The sequence below is a fragment of the Anguilla rostrata genome, chromosome 6, assembly GCF_018555375.3.
Source record: "Anguilla rostrata isolate EN2019 chromosome 6, ASM1855537v3, whole genome shotgun sequence".
NCBI classification, from domain to species: domain Eukaryota; kingdom Metazoa; phylum Chordata; class Actinopteri; order Anguilliformes; family Anguillidae; genus Anguilla; species Anguilla rostrata.
The window spans coordinates 54704037-54722483 of NC_057938.1; the positions used below are offsets into that span (position 1 = coordinate 54704037).

At 43.3% G+C, this 18447-nt stretch overlaps 1 protein-coding gene across 1 annotated transcript in view; it reads left to right on the top strand.

The window, feature by feature from the left end:
• The window catches only part of otofa (otoferlin a), a 92610-nt gene extending 74499 nt beyond the window's left edge, over positions 1–18111 (top strand). The window contains 12 exon segments of the mRNA XM_064341256.1: positions 1598–1735; positions 1908–1962; positions 1965–2022; positions 3841–4011; positions 4725–4885; positions 6683–6825; positions 7066–7154; positions 8357–8455; positions 12381–12622; positions 13160–13338; positions 14658–14758; positions 16953–18111. Of these exon segments, the coding sequence (XP_064197326.1) occupies positions 1598–1735; positions 1908–1962; positions 1965–2022; positions 3841–4011; positions 4725–4885; positions 6683–6825; positions 7066–7154; positions 8357–8455; positions 12381–12622; positions 13160–13338; positions 14658–14758; positions 16953–17133 (1617 nt within the window). The 3' untranslated portion in view covers positions 17134–18111.
• The last annotated feature ends 336 nt before the right edge of the window (positions 18112–18447 follow it).

Consider the following 18447-nt stretch of genomic DNA (forward strand, 5'->3'; position numbering starts at 1 on the left):
AATGGACTGCATTTATATAGCACTTTTATCCAAAGCGCTTTACAATTGATGCCTCTCATTCGCCAGAGCAGTTAGGGGTTAGGTGTCTTGCTCAAGGACACTTCGACACGCCCAGGGCGGGGTTTGAACCGGCAACCCTCCGACTGCCAGACAATCGGTCTTACCTCCTGAGCTATGTCGCCTCGGTGGGGTGGGACGTGCGGCAGAGCGGGGTCTGGTGGGCCAAGTTTCACAATTGGGGGTCCCGAATTCCTGGTCGGGTGTCCCTCTTGCTGGACACAGATGTGTATTACCACGTCAGGTTTTAGGCACTGTGCGCACTACCACGTTATTAGATAATTAGATATTAGATATTAAATAATGCTGTTGAATTAACAACATGGATATTTTCCCAGTCCTTCGTGAACTGAAGTACAGTAATAAATCAGCGTGTATGTGGAGCAGATTATCTAGGATTCATTATTGACGGTGAGGGTATTACCATTGGCACAAGTGCACAGGTAGCTCACAGTGTTGATAGTATCACATGATTATAGAACGCACAAACTGCCTGTTTATTATCCTTGGGGACAGGGGTTCCTAATAAGCTCTGTCTAGAAGCCCTAGATGTAGTGTGTCTGTTGCTGCTTTTTTAAGCTGAAACAATGTTAACCGAATTGTCCCTGATAGACAAAACAAATAAATAGAACATTTTGTTATACACAAGAGACCTTTTGGTTTGGTTGTGGAAAGATTCTTCTTTTTTTTTTTTTTTCAGAATGACAGCAAGACAGTTGTGCAGTTCTGCAGGCCAAAATGTTTCTTGGACATATTCTGGGACACGTCCCAAGTTTAAAAAAAAAACATATTCCCATGTACATTCTGACCAGATATTATAAGATACTTCAGCCGAGCCCATCCATCATTGTATTTGCCAATATCCAGAGGTATATTGTTTGGTGATGACATTGTGTAAAGGGTTGGAGACGGGGGGGGGGGGGAGGTTGGTGGGCTGTGAAGTTTTGTAATATGACTGAGCCCCCATGATCATTCACTGCAGAAGGTGATGTCACTCCACTGCAGTCTCAGCTAGCTTGTTATGTTCACCTAAGCTGGGAACCACCATCTGTAGCGCAACAGAGCTCTCTCCCCCAGTGCAAGCAGTGAGGGTGGAGGTTTAGATCCCCAAGCAATTATACCCCTGTCACACCATAATAAGCACTGTACTACCGTATTAAGAAAGCTGGGATTGGAACTAAGAGGTTGCAGGTTTGATTCCCAGGTGGGGCATTGCCATTAGGAAAACTTGAGACAGTTCCCGTGGCTGCCTTATTTCAGTAAATATCCAGCATGTCTGCTGTATTGTACATGATTGTGTTTGTAAATTATTTCCACCCAGCTCTTACACAGATTTTTAAATTACTTTCTGTCTTATTCGTTTTGACTTGCTTGTTTTGATTTATTTCGTCATCTCAGTGTTTGATATGGCAGTGATCTTCATTCCTGGTCCTGGTGGGCCGCAGGGCCTGCTGGTTTTTTGTTGTTACTCAGCACTTAATTGATCAATTGGGAGTCAGTGCTGACTGTACCCCCCCATTGGGGGCCTCCCGTCCTGCAGGGGTCGCTGTGCATGTACAAGCTCCCCCTTTCGGAGGAGATCTCCCGGGAGGCGGGGTTCGACCCCAACATGGGCATGTTCCAGGGCATTCCGCACAACGACCCTATCAACGTCCTGGTCCGCGTGTATGTCGTCAGGGTACGTACCGCTCACACACACAGAGACACACACACACACACGCACACACACACACACACACACACACACACACACACACATCGTCAAAGCTGGATCCTCGACAGCGCACACGGACACACACAGCACCCACGACAACAACACACACAACAAGCGCCATCGTTATCTTGACTAGGCGACGAGATCTGGCACCAGCGACATCAACGGAAGGCACACATCTGCACAAACTGGGCCGAGATCAAGGACAAGGAAAACTACATCTCCAAGCAGCTCAATCCTGTCTTCGGGAAGTGAGTTTCTCAGACGCCTCTGGTCCGTCTTCTGTCCAGTTAACCACACCGCCTAGATTTCAACACATTGCAAAAAGCAAAAATAAGTCTATTTTAGACTTCTTCTAACTATAAGGCTTATATTTTTGGAAGTTGCTTATAAATATAAAACTTATTTCTTTCTCTTTTTTCTAAATAATTTAAAAAGATTGACAATGAGGTGAGACAGTTTGACTCATTTTAACATTTGCCACTTGTCAAGCGAAAAGTAACTTAAAACAAGTTAATATTTTGTACTTAAGAGAAAGAAAAGAGAGAAAGACTTTTTTTGCAGTGCAGCAGCCAGTGTGGGGATATTGGCTGTTACGCAGAGAAAAGTTCCGGAAAGGTTCAGCGGCTCCACTAACATTTCTGTTGTGGTAACCATGGAAAAGCTGACACATTGTCATTACCACAAAAATGTAATAACTTAGCATTAACTGTATTATCCTGCAGTCTGCTGCTGTACTACACTAATAATTACTAAATAATAATTAATTTTTTTATGTAGGGAATGCAGAGGAAAATGACATTAGAGAGAACTGCTGTTCTGTTTCTCTTGTTACGCTTGCTGTGTGACGAAAACTAATTAAAACTGCCGGGTTGTTATGAAGGGGGGAAAAAATAATATGTACTCACGGAAAGAGACGGCGAGTAATTGCAGTATCAAAGTGACAAAGTGCACACGGAATTAAACGCAAATTGACTATTAACTCGCCACTGTTAGAGGAGCGTGAAAATTGGTGTCACGTGCGGTGATTTCAGCAGAAGCTAGGTGGCGCTGTAACGCTCACAGCCAGAGGGAAATTCACAGCAACGCCAAGCTCTCGTCCCCTGCCGTTCAGAGATAATGAACTTTCAGAGATGACTGCCCTGCCCTCTACAGCTCCTAGTGGTCACTGAAACGCACGTCAGGGTGTTTGAGGAGGTGTGAAGTATCTTTTCTCAGTTAAGATAGGAGGGGAAAAAAATGTGTGAAGTGTCATTTGTATTTTCTTGCAGATCTCAGGCCCAATTAACGCTTTTATCATTTATCCTTACGCTGTACATTCTGATACTCTGAAGAGAAGTGCCCATAATATTTGCGGGAGGAAAAAAAATTCTTACAGCGTTCCCTGATTAACACCTTTGTTCTTTTCCTTTGAATAAGGCCAAACATGTCATATTTGTCACTGAGTTTTTAAAAAAAACTAACATTTTTTCCATACGAAGGCCCTGGCCACGATGGTAACCTGGAGAATAGAGCCAGCCTGTGCTCAGGAAGCAGAATCCTGTTTTTCTGTAAGCTCAGGCTTTCTGAGCAACGGATCATTTACCAGGCAGTGTGATACTCTTTTCTACAGCCCCTATAACGGAGTTTCTATTGAGGATCGCCGCCCACACAGACGATTCTAATGTGGAAACAACTGGGATGTTCATTTGCCCTGATTACTCCCGAAGTGCTAATATAAAATGCGGTTTTATCTGAGTGAATCTCACATTTAGAATGGTATAAATGTTTCTTTGTTTATACAAGACCTCTTAGAAAATGCGAAATTTTAAACAGAGCAATGAAACCCTTGATGTTAGAGTTTGAAGCGGAGACTTTTATAGAATCTTTGATACCCATTTGTGGATCTCAGCGTGATTTCCGCGATGGGGGTGGGGGGTGGGGGGTGTTGACAGATCTGTCTGTCAGTCGCTCAGCGTAAGGGCATCTGCTCAGGAAATAAATAATTTAAAACAATTTTCTCTTTTCTCTTTAATCCTCTCTTTCACCTCCTCCTCCTCCCCCTCCTCCTCTTCCTCTCTGTGTTTGAGGTCCTTCGACATCGAGGCCACCTTCCCCATGGAGTCCATGCTCACCGTGTCTGTGTACGACTGGGACCTGGTGGGCACCGATGACCTCATCGGCGAGACCAAGATCGACCTGGAGAACCGCTACTACAGCAAGCACCGGGCCACCTGCGGGATCTCCTCCCACTACGCTGTGTGAGAGCCAATCGCCCACCTGCCCTCCTAACGAGAGCCAATCGCCTGCCTGCCCTCCTAACGAGAGCCAATCGCCTGCCTGCCCTCCTAACGAGAGCCAATCGCCTGCCTGCCCTCCTAATGAGAGCCAATCGCCCGCTGGCGACTGCACGCGCTCAGTGCCGGCTTCGGTCTCGATAAGAAATCGCGTCAATAGCGAACACGCTGTCGTCTTGTAAACAGCATGGAAATGGGCCGAAAACCTGCTCTCTCCTTCTTTATTACCTTTGTTCTTTATCCGTCTGTTTAGTTTCCGCTCCCTCCATTTTAATGCAATATTGATAAGTGCTAGGTGCCTTTTTTTGTCAAGTGCTTGTGCACTTAGTGTCGTGAGTTCTGTTCAGCTTTGCACTATATTCTGTAATGTTTGTTTAGTTTCTTGTTAGTGATTCTCTGTGCTGTGTTCTGTTACCTTTGGAGTTACCCTCGTTGTTAGCTTATGGTCGTGTTTGCAAATGACCTTGTAAGTCACTTTGGACAAAGGCCAAATATGTGCATTTGAAAATAATACATTTAGGCATCTAGCAGGACTGATATGTACAGAATATTTAAAAGTGTAGAGACAGAGTTAATGGTGCCGCTGCAGATAGCTTGGAATTTACGTATGTCTGCTTGGCTAAAACAGGCTAATGGAACACGAGTCGTATTTGTTGCTGCACGCCTTTCTCCCGTAGCCATGGTTACAACCAGTGGCGGGACCCCATGAAGCCGACGCAGATCCTGGCCAGGCTGTGCAAGGAGGGCAAGCTGGACGGGCCCCACTACGGCCCCGGGGGCCGCGTCAAGGTGGCCAACCGCGTCTTCCTGGGGCCCACCGAGATCGAGGACGAGAACGGTCCGTTTGGGACGAGGGCCGGGCCTACGCTTCCGCGTTCTCCCCCTCTTCCTCTCTCTCTAGCCGCGTTTCCACAAAAATTACCCGGAACTTTCAGTCCCAGGAACTACTTTACCAGGAACTAAAAGGTTCCTTCAGCCAATGGTTGTCTGCGTTTCCACCGGGGTCTAAAGTACCGCGAAGATTAGGCAAATTAGCCCACTGACGTTGTCGTCGGTCCATCTGTCATATGATTTCTTCTGTAACCCCATACTACCACCGAAGTAGCCTACATTATTTTCTAATAACCGGGACAGCCCGGAGGGGTTTATTCCACTTATATACAACGGGTTACCAACAATGACTATATATGGTTACTTTTGTATTTATTGATTTTCATATATCCTCTCAAACACATTCATTAACAGCAGAAAACATGCACACGTTGTAAACAATTTGCTGTTTTATTACTTTCTCGTCGTCAATTCCATATAGGCTAATAGCAAAATGACAAGAATAGAACGAAAACTCGGACTTGCGTGAAAATGTAAATTAGTAGTGGTACAGCCACCGTTTGCTTTCCTTCGAAGTTACTGCTAGCCGAGCAGCGAAGTGTGCCCTCCAGATGCGAACCATGCACCATAAATGAGTCCATAGTCTTCCTGGTCTTTTCGTGGAATTGAAAAATGGCAGTAAAATTGAGTAAAATTACGGCAGTCTGAAAAAGCTAAAGGGAAGACTACTAGAATTAACCTGTTATTTTACCCGGATAAAAAGTGCGGAAGGTGATTTCCAGTTTGCTTGTACTGTATCACCAATGTTAATTATGCAGAACTACCGCATACCTCACATAACTGTATCAAACGTTTTGAGTCAATTACAACGGGCTAACAAAGAAAATCCGAAGAAAATATTCAGCAACCGAATTAATCCGTTTGAATGTTTTGGTAGCCTACGTAATATGCTGTCCCAGCACGAATGCTTAGCATTTTATAAAACGAATACTAAAGCAAGAAAAGAACAGAAGAGCTCACGTTATAATTCCAAGACGTTGACAGGCTATAACCAAAAGTAGGCTACTGCGCCGCATAACATACAAGTTTTATTTGAAGTTATTATGAAAATAAATTGGTTTGCCGCTGCATATTTTCAAACATGGCGGGTAATGGCGGAAAATAAATACAACACAAATGCTACGAGTACTCGACCAATCAGAAATGTTCAGCGCTGCAAGCTCCACCCAAAAGGTTCCTGTACTTTCGGAAAGTACTACCCCCGAGCAGGAACGTTTGGGGGTAAAACAAAGCCCCAGAACTAAATTTAGACCCTAGTTCCTGCGGTGGAAACGCACTGAGTTCCTCAAAAGGTTCCTAGTTCCGGGGTATAGTTCCTGCGGTGGAAACGCGGCTTCTGTCTCTCACCTGCAGCAGCCGAAATGATCAGCAATTACTCACAGTAGTTTTTTAAATTTAATCTCCACATGTGATGTCTATTGGGAAGATTGGAATCAGTCTTTTTAAAATGGTTTTTAATGGTGTGGCAGTTTAAATGGGGTAAAGACCCATTGCATCTTTGTTACTTTAGTTATCTATACTGCACACACACACACACACACACACATACACAGATTCACACACACACGCACACACACAGTACACACATGCACACACACAGATACACACGCACACAGATTCACACACACACACAAGTTACAGATAAAAGAATGATACAGTAGCTGTACAGTGTTCTACGCGCGAACATTCTCAACGCGCGGCTGAGGTCTCTGTCGCCGCGGCGACGCGCCGCCTGTCCCCGCAGGCCTGAAGAAGCAGACGGACGAGCACCTGGCCCTGACGGTGCTGAGGCACTGGGAGGAGATCCCCCGCGTGGGCTGCAGGCTCATCACCGAGCACGTGGAGACCCGGCCCCTCCTCAACCCGGACAAGCCCGGCATCGAGCAGGTAGCGCGCGGGCGCCCTCTGCTGGTCACCCTGGGGAAATAAATTATAATGTCATAATTAAGATTGCAGAAACGTCCTGCTGGTTGTCACATTGTTCACAGAAAGAGCTACATTTTACTTTTTTACTTTTTACTTATTAAAATGACTTTTTCTTTTCTAATTATCTCTCTCTGTCTCCCTCTCCCTCTCTTTCTCTCTCTCTTTCTCACCCTCTCCCTCCCTCTCGGGTGGGCTCTGCAGGGCAGAATTGAGATGTGGGTGGACATGTTTCCTATGGACATGCCTGCCCCTGGCCCAGCCACCGACATCTCCCCCCGGAAACCAAAGAGGTCGGTCCGGCACCCCCCACACCCCTGCAGTACTAAACACCCAAAAAATACCCCTCAGTGGGGCAAATGGGGCAGTCCATCCTCACAGAAAGAGAATACACTGCAATGCACTCATCTAAAATATACTTATCAAGCTCAGTAAAGAAGCTCTTATCCAGAGCAACTTACAAAAGTGCTTTCAGCTTCAGTATGACAGGATAGCCTCACATATACATATTGAATACATATAATTATTGCTTCTTTCAGATATTGAAATATTTTTTTTGAAAATACATTGTGAAGTATATTTATCAAGGCCACGTATTTACAATATATGGCGGTATATTTCATGTTTGTAAGAGCCATGATGGTAGTGATAGTTTCATACATTCATCAGAAATGCCTGCAAAATGTGACTTAAATGGCAGAAGTGAAATATTTATGTGTTGAAAGAAATGAAATGCTTCAGGGTTTTTTAATAACATTTTTATTGTAGCTGATATAAAGGTAACTGTTGATAAATTGTCCCTGACATTACATTAACAATGTAATTTTATCTGTGCAGTACAGAATTTAATTTAGTCTCTAATTCAATTTTTGTGTAAGTGGGAAAGTGTGCAGTTCGTGTTCTTTCACATTTTAAGTGTTCTTCTAAGTCTGATCATGTTTCAAGTCTGCTTTAGTTTTCTCTTCATCAAATTTCCCATGGTTCTCACTGGTGAGTCTTCCAAGAGCAAAAACATCCCTTTGCTTTTTAACTAGAGTGTAATGTTCTTTGGAAAAGCAAAGCGTGTTCATTTTAGGCATGATCGGATGTCGACTTATTATTTCTCAGTCCAACAGCAGAATTAAGTGCACAATGTTTTATTCTGCATGTGAGAAAGACAGTTGGCCCCAATGTGAGTAGCGTCATATGTGCGTCTGGAAAACAGAAAACACGGGTTCTTAAAAGAGGCCCTTTTGCAAGGAAGAGGAAAGATTCTACATAAGAGTCATAGAATTCATTCGTAAACAGTAGCCATTACCATGATATGGTGGTGCTATGTCGCACTTATGAAGGGATGTTCTTGAAGAGCAACTGAAGACCATTTGTAGTAGCGAGTTTTCATTTTCCCGCCTTTTTTCTTTTCTTGGTTTTTTCTTGGTCCTTTTGGTCAGAGTTGTCCGTGGTTGACCATATGTCCCCCCCCCCTCCCCCCTCCCCTCCCCCTTCTCGCTGCCAGATATGAGCTCAGGGTGATAATTTGGAATACAGACGAAGTAATTCTGGAGGACGATGATTACTTCACTGGGGAAAAGTCCAGTGACATTTTTGTGCGGGGGTAGGTAACGGGCGCGTGTGTGTGTGTGTGCGTACGCTCTCGCCCGCGCTACTCCTCGGGCAGGAGGCACACGCGCGCACGCACGCGCCCACGCGTGTGCGTGTGGTTTTTCTGTGTTAATCATTTTTTTTTTTTTTTTTTTTGTTTTTGTTTCCTTTTTTCTGTTTGTGTGTGTGTGTGTGTTCTTCGTCCCTGTTCTTCCTCCCTTTTTGCTGTCGGTGTGCCCTTGTCTAGTTATGAGCTCCGTGTTATAATTTGGAACACTGATGAAGTAGTTCTTGAAGATGATGCTTTCATGACAGGAGAGAAGATGTCTGACATCTATGTCAGGGGGTAATGATGACTCCATTTGCACGGCCCGTATACATCCTTCCCCCACCCCACCACACCCCCACACACACACACACACACACACACACACACACACACACACACACACACCCCTAACCCCCACTCACCTAACAGCCTCCACAACCAGGGATAATAAAGTAGGTATAAGACAAAAGTGATGCCACCTTATCCTGCTGGGACCTTGGGATTAAGTATCCACCAATCACAGTCAGTGTTGTTAACAACATACTTTGTGATTGGTGGAGCTCCTCACTGGGCTCTGTTTAAAAGGTGGTACCCACAGAGTGTTTGTGTGGCGATGACACCAGCATCCAAACCTTATTTTATTATTCCTGTACACCCCATTTCTCCATTTACCCCCGCCCCCCTTACTCTGCCCGCCCCCCTCCCCCAACCTCCTTTGGTCTTCCTAACACCTTGCACAGGAAATGCATTCAAGGCCATACCACTTAAACTCAAGCAGTACCACTTAGCCATTTCTACACCAAGGTATATAAATTAGATCTGTTGAAATATTAATTCAGGGGCATTAGTCATGAGCAATGCTTCGCTTTTCCTCCTGTAGGTGACATTTCTTCACTCTTGAGTACATAGTTTTCTGTGCTTCATGTTGTTTCATAGCGCTAAGCTAAACGGTGCTTAACTAGAAACACTTTGTGTGTTACAGGGCTGCCGAACATGTTTTCTAGAGTAGAGTCGATGTTCACAGTTGCATGTTTCCTAGGTGATGGAACACTGCTCAACCAATCAGGGAGGACACCCATTACATTCAGTTCTGAACAGTAAATGTGACATCCTAATGTAATGCATTTTCTTTGATTAGGAATACTTTTGAACCTGCTCAACAGAATAAACTCTCTCTGTTTGCACAGACTTCAGCATAAAGCCTGTTGTGACACTGGCTGTTGGTAACTTTAGTTGAACTGGTTAATTTGTTTACTTGGATGTTGGTATAATTGGTTAATTGGTTTTATTGGATTTTGGTTTAATTGGTATGGCCTTATTGTCCTGTAGTCATTCCATTGTCTAATGGGGGGTGGGGAAGGGTTAAAAAAAAATTTGGAATTTGGGATGTCATAAATCCTGCATGAAAGCATTAATGAATGCCTGCATGCAACATTTGGACAAACTTGGCAAATCAGCACTTAAAGCTAAAAAAAAACCCATAAAGTCTAAGTTGGAAGAAAGGTTTGCACATCATTGTTATAACACACATGAAATTGAATCATTGACCCAGCCTGACACTTTAAATTTCACTTAATTGTAATCTTGATGGTTGAGTTATGAGTTATGCTCCAGAAGCAACCAAAACAAACACATTTACTGTACCAAACATTCTGGAGGACATTTTGGCTCCTTGTCAGCCAGATTCCACATTAAGGATGGTTTTAACCGTTGCCTACCTCGGAAATCTCAGAAAGTGGTGTCATCTCCAGATCACATTAATCAAGTTATTTATTTCACAGTCTTGAGACTGTTGTTATAATGAGAGGTTCTCAAGAAAATACTTCCTCCCAAATTTTATTTTACTGTGTGTTCTCCACAAACCAAAAAAAAGAAGCAAACGTTCTCATTTTTCATGTTGCACCTTCGAAGGCTTGCGACTTCATCCCAATTAGCCAATTCACAGATACCTGACATGAAAAATGTTAGCAATGTAATTTTCACGTCACTAACATCTTTACATTTCATTATCGATAGCCTTTCTGGTAATACTGTTAAAACGTAAAGCTGTGAAATAGTTGTTTCACAATGACGTTGTTAAGCCGTTGTTGCTTGGTGATGAAATCTCTGGAGCACTTTCATGGATTGGCCTGGCATTAACCTAACCATCAGCACACCATACCGGCATCTGCCATCGCATCACCACCCTCATCTACCTCACTTTGCGCCAAAATTGCATTTCAGCTCTTGTCAATGACAATAACAATAGCCTGGATTCATAGGCTCAATATCTGCCATTGGTTCGACTCATACAAATGCAAATGTTAGTTTGACAATTTCAAAGTGAGCCAAAACTAAAACTAAAAAAAGAAAACCCCAAACAATTGTATCTATCCGTATTCATTTCTTTGAAAAGATATTGCCCAAGGCGATTCTATGTGGATAGAATGATGGCTTATACATTTTTCTCTCTCCGAGACCAAGGATCAGGAATAATAAGATTTGTAATAACGGATTATATTTCGTTTACCTGGTATCTGGACTTGCCAAAAGATTAGCAGCCTTTCTGTGAGTGCTGAAAATGCAATTTCCCATTCACATCCATCAAGGAGAGTCTTGCTCATCCAAGTCAATGAAAGAAGCTTTAGCATTTCAGACCGGTTTGCACTGATTGAGCATTTTTCTTCCTGTAGCAGCTTGGAATGCTGCCGCTACTGAATCATGCCATTTAGTTAATAACTTGCATTTGCACTGATAAATTAATGTTGCATTTATATATATGCATTTTTTTTTTCTCATTCTCTTTTTCTTTGTGGAAATTGTGTTGTTAAGTTTGGTCCAGCATTTGATATTGGCATTTTTTTTTTTTTCTTTGTGGAAATTTTTTTCAATTTATACGCATGATATTTTACATGTGACTCTCTGCCACCCAATCAGCTATAAATAATGAGATCTTTGCTTTGAAATTGTATTAAGATATTTTCATCTTAATTTATTGGGACAGCTCCCTTTTTCATTTACTAAAACTGTGTGACAGAGCATACTAGAATGAGGTGAGGAGGCAAATCTTTGTGCAGTATGGGAGTTGTAGTCTTTTCACTTCCCTTCCGTAATACAATAATCTGTTAACCTATCATTGTGCCTATTGAACTCCACCCAGCTAACTTGATCTCTTTATAAATGTCCCGGGCTGACAGTATTTTATCCCTATTTAGAAATTTATTTGGGGATATTCAGATTTTACTTCATAGAACAGTACATTTTAATTTTAAAGTCTGATTTGGTGATTGACGGTCACATAAAATATGCATTTTGATTTTGCAATATGACTTCATCAACTGAATTTAATTATGCACAAACACATTTTAAAATGATCAAAGGAACTGAGTCAGTGAGCAAGTGATGCATGAAATCTGAACACTGTCCATAATTATAAATTATGAATCAGAGAAAGTAACATTTTCAGTACAATCACAAGGTTATTGGTTTTGAAATCACTGATTTACTGAGGAAGTATTAAACTAACAGGCAAGTAGCACTTGTTTGAATTCAATGCCCAAGCTCATGAAAACATCATGAAGATTTACTTAAATGGCTCCTAAAATGCTGGTGATATATACTGGTGATTTAGGGCCTCACAGCAACTATTAATTATCAATATTCTTATTATAATATTGTTCTAATGAAGAACAAGAAACAAGAACAATTTCAAGGTACATGAACACACATGAGACATGTGTTTCCGCTAATCAGCTTAAGCCATTTCATCCTCAGCCAATCGCAACAAACATTAGAAAGCTGTGTTCTAACGGCTCTCTTTTGTAAGCCAATGAGAGCCCTTTCCTTGAAGGGGAGGATTCTGATTGGCTATCTTGTCTTGATGGTGTCCCCCCCCCCTCCCCCACCCCAGTTGGCTGAAGGGTCAGCAGGAGGACAAGCAGGACACGGACGTCCACTACCATTCGCTCACTGGGGAGGGGAACTTCAACTGGCGTTTCGTCTACCCCTTCGACTACCTGCTGGCCGAGGAGAAGATCGTCATCTCCAAGAAGGAGTCCATGTTCTCCTGGGACGAGACCGAGTACAAGATCCCCGCCCGCCTCACCCTGCAAGTGTGGGACGCCGACCACTTCTCAGCCGACGACTTCCTGGGTACGTGATTTTCCCCCCCCCCCGGCAACGACAACCAAACCAAATGTGTAGTCGTATTTTCTTGAGACCCAGCAGAAAAAAAAGTATGAATTTTTTTTTTGACATAATACTAAAAATATTAATGAAGTGTCTTTGTTGACAAAAACATGTTGCAGCTTAAATATTTAATATATATGTATATTTGTTTTATTATAAAACAAATATCTTTTATTTATTATAATATATTCTTTTAATTATTTATTCAGATAAATACCAGAGACTCGTGTGCCCTACAGGGGAAAAAAATGAATTGCTGGGTCTTTGGAAGGCTTTCATTTGGAAGGATTAAATTATGAAATATCTGAAATTGGTCATGAGTTTTTCGTCTTAAAACTGTTTGACAGTAATCTGCAGGATTTAGGCTGGTGTTGAGAGCATTTCAAGTTTTTCAAACAAAGTGTTTGACCCAGGTCTAATGTGTGTTGAAAGTGCAGTGTTTTTAGGATTCTGACGGGGTTGCGGGGGTTCTTTTTTCTTTATTTTTCGTTTTTCGCACAGGCGCTATCGAGCTGGACCTGAATCGGTTCCCTCGGGGGGCGAAAACGGCGAAGCAGTGCTCCATCGCCATGGTGGCGAGCGAGCTGGAGCTGCCCACCGTCTCCATCTTCAAGCAGAAGCGCGTGAAGGGCTGGTGGCCGTTCGTGGCGCGGGACGAGAACGACGAGCTCGAGCTCACGGTGAGTCACGTGACCTGCGCTGCATCCGCATGGTGGTGAGTCACGTGACCTGCACTGCATCCCGCATGAGGGTGAGTCACATGACCTACACTGCATCCGGATGGGAGTCACGTGACCTACACTGCATCCGGATGGTGGTGAGTCACATGACCTACACTGCATCCGCATGATGGTGAGTCACGTGACCTACACTGCATCCGCATGATGGTGAGTCACGTGACCTACACTGCATCCGCATGATGGTGAGTCACATGACCTACACTGCATCCGGATGGTGGTGAGTCACGTGACCTACACTGCATCCGCATGATGGTGAGTCACATGACCTACACTGCATCCGGATGATGGTGAGTCACGTGACCTACACTGCATCCGGATGGGAGTCACGTGAAATACGGTCCATCCAGATGATGGATTCAGACGGAGAGGAAATCCTGTTCTCATGGCAACCATGGTGAAATAAATGCATGCAAATGTTTTAAAATATTTATGATTAAAAATCTGTTCCAGTGGGAAAATAGCAAAATACAAAAGACTATAGGCTTATGTCCAAAGTCTGAAAAAATTCCAAAAGTTTTAAATATTAACTTTTTATATTCAGATAAATAGGAAATCATGTTCTAATGGCAGTCATGGTGAAATGAATGCATGCAAATGTTTTTTAAAAATATTTATGATCGGAAATGTGTATCAGTGGAAAAATATCAAAATACAAAAGAATATAGGCTTATGTCGAAAAGCTGAAAAAATTCCGAAAGTTTTAAATATTAACTTTTTTATTCAAATGGATAGGAAATCCTGTTCTCGTGGTAACCATGGTGAAATGAATGCATGCAAATGTTTTTAAAAATATTTATGATCGGAAATGTGTATCAGTGGAAAAATATCAAAATACAAAAGAATATAGGCTTATGTCGAAAAGCTGAAAAAATTCCAAAAGTTTTAAATATTAACTTTTTATATTCAGATGGATAGGAAATCATGTTCTCATGGCAACCATGGTGAAATGAATGCATGCAAATGTCTTTAAAAATATTTACGATTAAAAATCTGTTCCAGTGGCAAAATAGCAAAATACAAAAGAATATAGGCTTATGTCCAAAAGCTGAAAAAATTCCCAAAGTTTTAAAAATGAACTTTTTATTCAGATGTATAGGAAATCATGTTCTCTTAGCAACCATACTAACATCAACCTTTCAGTGGTCTTTGAGTTTTAAAACAAGCGATAGCCATGTTTGCGTGTGCACTTCACGTGATTAGTGTCGGGAATTCTGTAATCCATGATGCTTGGGGTCACATGATCTCGCTCGTCCTATCAGGGGAAAGTGGAGGCGGAGCTTCACCTCATGACAGCAGAGGAGGCGGAGAAGAATCCTGTGGGCCTGGGTCGCAGCGAGCCAGACCCCCTGGAGAAACCAAAGTAAGTCTACCTCCGGCAGCCTGCCCCCATCACGTGAAGTCCATACCGTAAAGTCTTACCCAGTCCTAGTCATTCTGCAGATTCTGTACCCCAAGGACCCCCAAACACTGGCCCTTGGCTGGACCATAGGGTCTGCTGGTCTGTCAGAGATGCAATTGCGGCATTGAAGCTGTTGATTACACGGTTATGATGAACTGTGGGACAAAAACGCTGCAGATGATTGACAGGGTTTCTATGGTGTCCTCATAGCCAGTCCCTGTTAAAAAGGTGTGCGTGCATGTGTGTGTGTGAAAGTGTGTCTGTGTGTAAAAGTATGACTTTGAAGCCCTCACTCTTCCTTTCACGCTGTAACTCTCACCACTCGTTTTTCCCCCCCTCGTTTCTCCCCCTTGCCATTTCTTCATTTCCCCTCGCCTTTTCCTTCCTTCCTTCCTTCCTGCCTTCCTTCTTTCCTGTGTGACCTTTGACCTCCCCCCCCTTCCCCCTCAACCTCTGGATGAAAGCCGCCCGGACACCAGCTTTATCTGGTTCGTGAACCCCCTGAAGTCCATCCGATACTTCATTTGGCACAACTACCGCTGGCTGATCCTGAAGATCCTAGTCGTGGCCCTCCTCCTCCTCTTGCTGGGCCTGTTCTTTTACTCCATTCCCGGCTACCTGGTCAAGAAGCTGCTGGGAGCCTGAGCAACACAAAAGCCCAACCAACTGGTATCCCTCTCTCCACCTTTTCTTCCTCTCCTCTGTCTTCCCTCCATCTCCTGTCGCTCCCTCCCTCTCTTTCCCACCTGTCACTCGAACCTCTGGACTTATCATTCCACTGGGTCACCTGTGTCCACGGTCTGAATGGTGTCGTTGAAGTGGTTGGGAAAAGAACAAAGTGATTCACGTTTATTTCATACGCCCTTTTTTTGTGTGTTTTGTTTTTTTTATTCAGTTCCCCATCTCATTTTACAGCCGTTTGTCATTGTTTCAGATTCTGTCCCCTCCCACAATGAAGTGCTTCTCCATTCCCCAAAATGAATGATAAACAAAAGTATACTTCATAATTGTGTCCTTTGTTAGAAAGTGTATTATGGGTAGAACGGTACATTAGAATGGAACATGTACAAAGAAAATAGAACCACAGATATAAACCTCACAGTTACAGACTGAGCAATGAACTGAATTAAGTATGAAATCAGAATACACATTTACGCATTCACAAAATCTAGGTCTTTATTATCACTGGTGCAAAACATATATATAAAAAACTGAAATACTATCAAAATTAGGGCCAAAGGCCAAAGACTTCTGAAAGGACGAACCATTCAGGAAGCCGACTTCGGAACATCTAATTGTTGTTGCGATTATTGGTTCATTTAAGAGAAGGGTTACCAACAATATGAGAGAATCAGTCTGGAAGCTCTTACGTCGACCTGCAAGATGTTTAGTGCCATAGCAGGTGGTGGAGGGAGATTGGGAATATTTGCTCTTTCTAAGTGCTTCCAGTAGTGGAAATTAAATTCTGCATGCAGTAGTTCTTCCATTAGCGAGGTAGACGGTGGTACTGGGGATTCAAGGCCTGCTTGGTCAAAAACATGAGTGCAGTTACAGTGCTAAGCAAATTAAAAAACCATACAAATAGCATCACATTCACCTTTACAGCGGTCTCCCCTCCAATCCCCCACCCCCTAGCGCCCCTATTTCATATAACATCTTCTTATGGCATTTTTATGGCCATGTGCTTTTCTAGTTTGGTATGGATGTAATCTGTAGACATTCAGAATTTACGCTTTGGTTCTTTTGTTAGCGGAGTTAGCTTGCAGTAGTTGCTTTAGTGATGCTGCACTCATACTCTCTGCTCATATGGGAATACTGTTAGCCAGGTCTGGTGCTAACTGCTCCTAGCTTCCAGTGAATGCACTTAAGGTTCTTTTGCACTGCAAGCCACTCTGGATAAGAGCATCTGCTTAATGTCATGTAATGTAATTCACTAACCACTTATTTTGGCGGGGGGGGAAAAAAAAATGTTTTTGAAGGGGGAGGGAGAGGTGGCCTCAAATCTATGGCAGTTAACAGCCGTCAAATTTCAGTCAGTCACTGCTGCTTGACTAACCACTAACGCTTGCTTATCTCTCTCTCCATCCCTCTGTCTCTCTCTCTCTCTCTCTCTCTCTCTCACCCCTCCTCCTCCTCCCCGCCCGACTCACGACAGCCGACCCGACACCACGTTCCTCTGGTTCCTCAGCCCGCTCAAAGCGATCCGATACCTCATCTGCAACCGGTACAAGTGGCTGATCATTAAGATCATCCTGGCCCTGCTGCTGCTGGTGATGGTGGGCCTGTTCCTCTACAGCATGCCGGGCTACCTGGTGAAGAAACTGCTGGGGGCGTGAGGAGGCAGTGAGGGAGGGAGGGGGTTTGGCAGGAAGTGACATCATCCTAAGCTCCACCCCCTTCTCTCTCGCCACTCGACCAGTCAACCGATTGCTTCGACATTCCACCACTGACACTATTGCCTTTGCTTGACTTGCTTCTCTATGGCGTCTGTGAACTTTTAATTTATTTTTGTTTGTTTTTTTTTTAAGTTTGATGCTGCAGTTTGTTGGTAATAATTCATATTGCATGGATACTTTGAACATTGTAGTGTTCAGTAATACTGAAGTTTTTCTGATTTATTTATTTTGTATATTTATTTTGCTTTGGTCTCTATGTCTGATGGAACTTTGTAGACTGGTTTTTGATTAACCTAAGCATTTCACAAAAACATAACGGTGTACCTTCCTTTGGATAATCATTTCTACTGTGTCTAAGGCAGCCTATTGCACAGTTGTATTGGGGGAAGCCAGGACGATTTTGCCAACATGTGCACGTTGAAAATAGGTTTTTGAAGGTTTTGAAAAACCAATTATTTTTTAAATAACCCCTTTGGCAAATGAAACATTTTGGGTATCTTGGAAATCACCTGTAGACATTTTGGACTGAAGTGCAACAAGATGTACATTATGGATACCATCCGTAACAATACATAAACAAAAAGGTAGCAGCACAACAGATGTTATTGTTCAGGTTATTGAATGCAACTTCTTACCATGTATTACTGTGACCTGTAGGATTAGAATTCCCCCACCTTACAGTTAAGGCAAAATTTTTACTTGGCTTGTAAAGATGTGGCGTTTCAGTCCTTAACCAAAGTCGACGCATGCCTTCCCAAAGACGGGGTGATCCGACCTCACTCTTCCTCTTCACTCTTCCTCTTGACAAAAAGGCGCGCTTGGACGCTAATTCCCTTTATCCACTGTCTGAGCGCAGGTTGAGTAGAGTTAAATCTGGCCACAGGCACCTCAGGAGGTAACACGTATTTGCAAAACAAACGCAACGCGACCGCTTGTTGGCTTGCCTGTTTCAATGACAAAACATGGCTTCCACACGCTGTATGTGTATTTACAATTCAGTCCTCTTCCTGGAGATCTACAAAGCGCACCTCATTCAGCAGCTTGACCAGGGCTGCCCAACCCTCTTCCTGGAGAACTACCGTCTGTAGTTCTCACTCCAACCTAACAAAGCAACCTCATTCAGCAGCTTGACCAGCTGCCCAGCCTCTTCCTGAGAACTACGTCTGTAGGTTCTCCTCCACCTAACAATGACACTCATTCAGCAGCTTGACCAGGGCTGCCCAACCCTCTTCCTGGAGAACTACCGTCCTGTAG